At 44.4% G+C, this 6,095-nt stretch overlaps 1 protein-coding gene across 1 annotated transcript; it reads right to left on the minus strand.

The window, feature by feature from the left end:
• Positions 1-45: 45 nt before the first annotated feature.
• Positions 46-6,024, minus strand: MRPS18B (mitochondrial ribosomal protein S18B). Its single transcript, XM_019419972.2, has 7 exons — positions 5,893-6,024; positions 4,596-4,704; positions 4,389-4,486; positions 4,193-4,261; positions 2,788-2,854; positions 1,200-1,259; positions 46-623 (listed from the first exon to the last, which is right to left on the minus strand). Exons 1-7 carry the CDS (start codon positions 5,968-5,970, stop codon positions 328-330), a joined length of 777 nt encoding a protein of 258 aa, XP_019275517.1. The 5' UTR covers positions 5,971-6,024; the 3' UTR covers positions 46-327.
• Between the last annotated feature and the right edge of the window lie 71 nt (positions 6,025-6,095).

A 6,095-nucleotide genomic window follows, 5' to 3' on the forward strand; every position in this document is an offset into this window, starting at 1 on the left:
CCATTCCCCCCACACAAATGGCATTAATCTGAAACTCAGACCATAAACAGAGATATAGCTTTATTGTGGAGAGTTGAGTTAGCAGAAGTCTGAAGCAGTAACAGAATGTTTAGCCTATTTACAATATATAGGGGTTGGGGTTTCCCATACACATCTGTCCTGCCCTCCCTAAGCCTCAAATGTATTTTTTCCCTTCAACAATACAGTCATTTCTTTTCTCAGGCCCTGGGCCTGCCACTGGCCACAAACAGACACAAGTCTCCAGAGTCAAATCCCATCATGCAATTTTTAGGCACTATCTCTTAATCCCTTCCCAAGATACAGCTCCTACAGAGCACTCTGGGGGCTCTCCTGCTCAGTGGAGGAGGCTTCAGCTGGGGTTGTGAGTGGCAATTCGGCCATTGACTCAGGTGGGGGACCACTCTCTTCTCGGAGATGACTCTGATAGAGGCGTCGAAGACGGGACAGCTCTCTCTCTGGTGGCTGTTTCCAGCTGTACCATGGGTACCAGGGGTCACCTGACACCAGGCTGGGCGCTGGTGGAGTAACACTCACAGCTCCATGAGAGGTACTGAAGTCAAGGTCCCGAGGTTCAACCTGAGGAATGTGGTACCTGAGGAGACCTAGGGGATTAAAAACAGAGAAAGTGAAGGAAGCAAGCAAGGAAGAGTAGTTCAGGTCAAGACAATAAATAAAATGACCTACAAAGGGAGGGAGGAACCAGTCAGAGCCACTGGGTACATTTATGCATGTTGTACACTGCACAAAGGCAACTGGACAAGGGGCAATGAGGACTGACATACTTACTGCCTGGGCTCTTGCCTGTCAAACCGTGCAGCTCTGCACCAGGACTATAAAGATGCACCTGCCCTAGCAGAGATATACCTTTTTAAAATTTCTGCGAAGGTGTCATGGAGCCCAGGGCCAGAGATTTATACAAAGATCCCCTATGATTTATCTCTGGCATTGAGACCAATAGTTAGGGAAGAGAAAGGAAAGAGGAAGAATAAGGGAATAGGACAAGGACAAGGTAAAAGATTCAGGAGAGGGAAAAAGGGACCAGTGGAGTGCTGAAAGGAGATTTTTTGGGAAGAGCACGTTGGGTACCACCTTTTCAGATCGGTAGCATTTATATCCGCCCTCCAGCCCTAAATCACCTTCTTTATGGCACAAAACTGCACTGTGCCCCTTATGCTCACCATGATCCCTGGCTTTCTGGATGGCCTGGGTCAACTTCTTGTGTTGCTTCATACAGACCCCTGGAGGGAGAAAGAGAGAGAACCTGGTGCTTGTTCCGAAAAGCACAATAAATAAAGTATATAACTACTTCTATATGATGATAAAGAGCTGGGTTTGAAAAAGTTGCTCTAATAATCCCAGTTCTCTGACCCCTCAATGGGCCTCAGTTTCCCCATCTATCCAATGGAAAGAATCCCCCCTTTCTGAGAGCTGAGATGAAGACTCTAAGAGGATCTAGCCACCACAGAAAAGCCATTTGATGGTAAAGCCTCCAAGACAGCAGAACAAAATTCAAAGGGCAAGTATGGTTGATTAAAGATTTAGATTGGACAATCCACAAAGAATGAGTCAATAAAGCAAGAAAGGGGGGTGCCTAGATGGCTCAATCTGTTAAACATCTGACTTGATTTTGGCTTAGGTCACGTTCTCACAGTTCTTGAAATCAAGCCCCGCATTAGGCTCTGCGCTGAACATGGAGTCTGCTTGGGATTCTCTCTCTCTCCCTCTCTCTCTCTGCCCCCCCACCCCACTCACTCTTGCTTTCTCTCAAAGAAAATAAATAAACCTAAACAAAATATAAAGGAAGAAAGGTTTCCAGATCTGGAGAAGGTGATCTGAGAGAGTAGCAAAATAGTCCCTTTAACTTTCTATAGCTTGACTATAAATGCTCCTCTTTAAAACTCCCTGACAAACCAAACTCCACTGATCATGCTGCCTTCCCCAAAATGGTGGATTCAGATTAGTTTTGCAAATTTATCTTGCTTTAGAGCAGGGGTTGGCAAAATTTTTGTGGTGGGCCACATAAATTTCAGGCTCTGCAGGTCCTACAGTCTCTGTCTCAGCTACTCAACTCTGCCATTGTAGTTTGAAAGCAGTTGTAGACAACATGAAAATAAATGGGAACAGCAGTGAGCCAGATTTGGGCTGTGACCATCGTTAAGGAATGGATGTAACCTTGCATTGTTAGGATTACAATTCCAAATTTGAGAGAGTTAGAGCTAATTGGATTGTCGATGACAAAAAGAACTTACATGCAGTCAATTTATCAGTCATCTCCGAGAAGAGAGTGGTCCCCCACCTGAGCCAATCAATGCTCAAGGTGCCCCTCACAAACCCAGCTGAAGCCTCCATCGAGCAGGAGAGCCCCCAGAGTGCTCTGTAGGAGCTGTATCCTGGGAAGGGATTAAGAGATAGTGCCTAAAAATTGCACGATGGGATTTCACTCTGGAGACTTGTGTCTGTTTGTGACCAATGACAGTCAATTTTTGTAAAAGCAGAGACTCTACAGAAAGGAGATAATCACCACGACTTATCTTTTAAGAGCTCTGTTGAGATAGTTTACTTACATTGGTACTTGCTTATATTTTTTGTCCACATATAATTGCTTTAGCATGTGAATATTCCCATTAAGGCAGGATTTCCAAACACGTTCAATCAATGTTTTTTATGCCATACGTAGGAACCACCAAATACCTGTTGTGTGACTGAATAAACAAGAAGTGCTCCAAGGAAAAGTTATTCTGGTGGTGACAGGAATGATGGGCTAACCTGTGTACGGAGCATGAAAGATGACACCCGTGTGGGCGCAGACAAATTGTTCCAAGAGCTTCAGGTTCTGTGGGAGGAAAGTGGTGGGGAAACATGAGACGGCAGGGAGAGCACCAAGACCTTGAGAGACTGGAAGTGCACAATCTGTACACGTGTGCACAGACACCCTTAACTCCTCTGTGTCTCTTCAGGTGTTACCCTCCTTCTAGCCCCATCACTTTGCTAAACACATTCTTAAAAACTCTAGCAAACGTTTCCCCTTTCTTGACCTTGCAACCATTTTATGTGCACACTCTACATTCTGTCACTGAGACTTACATAGAATCCTCTCCCGCAGGGGTTAGGTTCTAAAATCAGCCTTTCATGCAAAACAAATTGGGGATAGTCAGTTGGCAATCCATGAAATCACCCAGAAATATGTGTTGTAATGCACACGTGTAAAATATTAATGTACACAACAGCATACTATGTATAACATATACATTTACTAAGAACAATTTTATAGTCTTAATTGTGTTACGATGCCTGTTGGCCAGCAGGTCAATCAACAGGAGATGACACCCAAGGAAAAAAGTAGATACGTGTGTGGAGTAAAAGAGCAAGCAGAATCATCTGAACTATTCAACCTATAACCTGTGTCTCTTCCTCGGTCATGTAATGGCTTCTAAACTGTATACAACTGCTTATGTTCTCTTTTTATAACCAACTGTACACAGTTGAAATTGAGATATTATCTATCTATTGGACCCTTCCACAACTGTGTCTGAAGGGACCTGAGAGCAGTCAGACACCCCCATCTGCTTACTGATACACGAATTTCCTCCAACTCCCTTGATGACCATTCAGCTTCTGCTCTAATGCCTTCACTGCAACCTCAGAATAACATTTTTCCCATTTTTTCCCCATATTTTTATATGGTTTTTTTAACTCTTTAGGGAGGAAATTCTGTCCTGGCAATAAAGGCTTTTTGAAAAATAATTAGACTCTGTATCTTGCTTCATGTATCTGCTCTCCAGCCCCAAGTCTCAGCAGGCCATCACACAACATGACAACAATAAAACAAAAACAAACACATGCACAGAAAAAAACTAGCCCAATCTACTTGCCAATAATTGTGATGGATACAAATGAACCTTTGGGTATTGCTCTCCCATTAGAAACAGGTATTCTTCTGGCCTTACAATGTAAACTGTAAATTTCACATATAAGAGATGAAGCTTTTTAGTATGATCCACAATAGAGAACAAGAGGCTGGAGAGAGGAATGTTTTTCTGTTACTAGAAAGTCAATGCAAAATAAACTATAACAGTACTACATTATGAAGAAGAGTAGGACACCTATGGTAATCTCTTTAGCACTATGAAGAAACTCCAAGTCCTTACTCTGAAGAAAAGATTCCCCTTACCCTAAAGTCAACATGCAGCTTGGGATCCCGGCAGATGGGGCAGGGATTCCCAGCAACTTTGTCTCTACGCTGTGGAGAGAGAAAACTGGTAAGTGAAGATGTTCAAAGTCCTATGAGAAAAAGTACTGCTGCCATGGTCACTATGGCCTCCATCCACACTCTACATCCCATCCGTGTACCACCTTCAGAAACTCACAATACAGGTCTTTCGAGTTCGCTGAGGGGGTATGCCACCTTTGTGGTTTCGACGGTAGTCAGCCCACACAGGGCGAGAACCATAGCGATTCTGGTATTCTGAAATGAAAAACCACACAAGTTATTTCTGGGGGGGGTGGGTAATAGAAATGTCTCTGTCCACTTATTTCAGACCGCTGTGATCCTCCCCTTTCCCATTTAGAGGTACCTTCTGAGTCCAGATATTTCCAGGGTTCATTCTTATAAGGGGTTATGGGATCTAGGGGCAAAGAATCATCCTCAGGAAGGGCTTTGGTGCAAAGAGTCTGGAGGGGAACCTATAAAAAGAGGGCCAAAAAAATCAGAAAAAGAGCTCAAGGAAAGGACCTGATTGTCTCACTGCCCACATGTTAGCAGAAGGGGAATTCATGTCCACTGTATTAATGGAATATAGTAAGAATATACAGAGAAAGTAGCATTTTTGTTAGGGTAAAATTGGTATCATCAACCACTATTCCTGTCTCTGACTGGACCCTGAAGGAAAAGCTAATATGAGAGGGTAACTAGGTTAAGTGACTGGGAAGCAGGCGTATTTGAGAAGACACCTATGATATAGTCGTGCTTTTGAGAATGTACTGAGTCTAGTGGAGGAAAGTGAGAAGAAAGGAAAAGGGATAATGTCTAACTTCTTGGAAGGAAGATGCCTGGCAGGGAGAGGATGCATATGACAGGGCAATCTCCAACTCAATCCAATCCTGGATCATGAAATTGCCCAGTCTTAAAAAAGTTGAAGGTCAACATTCCATAGGTCAGAACAAACTTGAGTCCTAACGCTTGCTTTAAAGCTACCAAAGCTGTTATTAACTCCGTGGTGACCCCCTGTCACCAGTCTTCAGTCCCACTTTAGGGAGTGGCAGCTGTGCAAGCCTTTCTATCTCACCCTGCCCTACCAAGAACCTACCGTGCCCTACCAAGAACTTCCAGTGTGGTGAGTACATGAGGCTGGAGGGAAACCTCAATCCAAAGGACTGAGTTAAGGTCTCATGTATGCTCTGATTAAAATAATAATAATAATAATAACAATAATAAAATAATTTAGTGAGAGAAAGCGGAGAAATTGGTCCCCACGTCTTGAGAACGTATCCTGGCTTTACCGGGAGATACCACAGCAGGTAAAAGTTAGTCTCCCTCAACCCAAGATCACTCTAGAGAATCAGATTTAAACACCATACGCATACTTAAGAGCTGGTTGTGTATGACCAAGAGATCCAATCTTTTACCTAGTTCTTTAGCCGCGATGGTAACGGGAAAAGAATGATATCTAACCCGGGCTCTTTGCCCTGGGCTAAAGATTAAAAAGCCGCGCAGCACTGAAAAGGGTGAGAAGGAAAGGGTGGTGGAAGCAGTGTTGCCTAGCCGGCCAAGGCATAAGCACTTGGGAGGGTCTCCGCTCCTGGATTCCCAGCAATAACCTAGAGAAAGTATAACTAAGTTGCGGTTGTGCAAAGTGTGCTCCAAGGAGTTACCTGAACTCCGTGGGCACCTCTGAAGGGCGAAAGGTTAAGAAGGCGCCTCAGCAACGAACACGATAGGGACGCCGCCATCTTGACGTACGCCCAAGGCTCGAAAGGCGACTGCGCATGCTCCAAGAAACTGACTACGGTAGGGCCAAGGGCTAGACCGCAGTGCGGGAGGCGGCCCCGCACTTGCGTCAGGACGGAAGCGTAAA

Source organism: Panthera pardus, unplaced genomic scaffold (genome assembly GCF_024362965.1).
Source record: "Panthera pardus isolate Hobbes unplaced genomic scaffold, ASM2436296v1 HiC_scaffold_17, whole genome shotgun sequence".
Taxonomy (NCBI): Eukaryota; Metazoa; Chordata; class Mammalia; order Carnivora; family Felidae; genus Panthera; species Panthera pardus.

Excerpts from the sequence above, each read along its gene's own strand:
- MRPS18B (XM_019419972.2), bottom strand. The coding sequence starts at position 5,970 with ATGGCGGCGTCCCTATCGTGTTCGTTGCTGAGGCGCCTTCTTAACCTT. Across the intron at positions 1,260-2,787 it reads CTTTCATGCTCCGTACACAG|GGGTCTGTATGAAGCAACAC; the intron begins GTTAGCCCATCA and ends TTCTCCCTCCAG. Across the intron at positions 624-1,199 it reads CCAGAAAGCCAGGGATCATG|GTCTCCTCAGGTACCACATT; the intron begins GTGAGCATAAGG and ends TTAATCCCCTAG.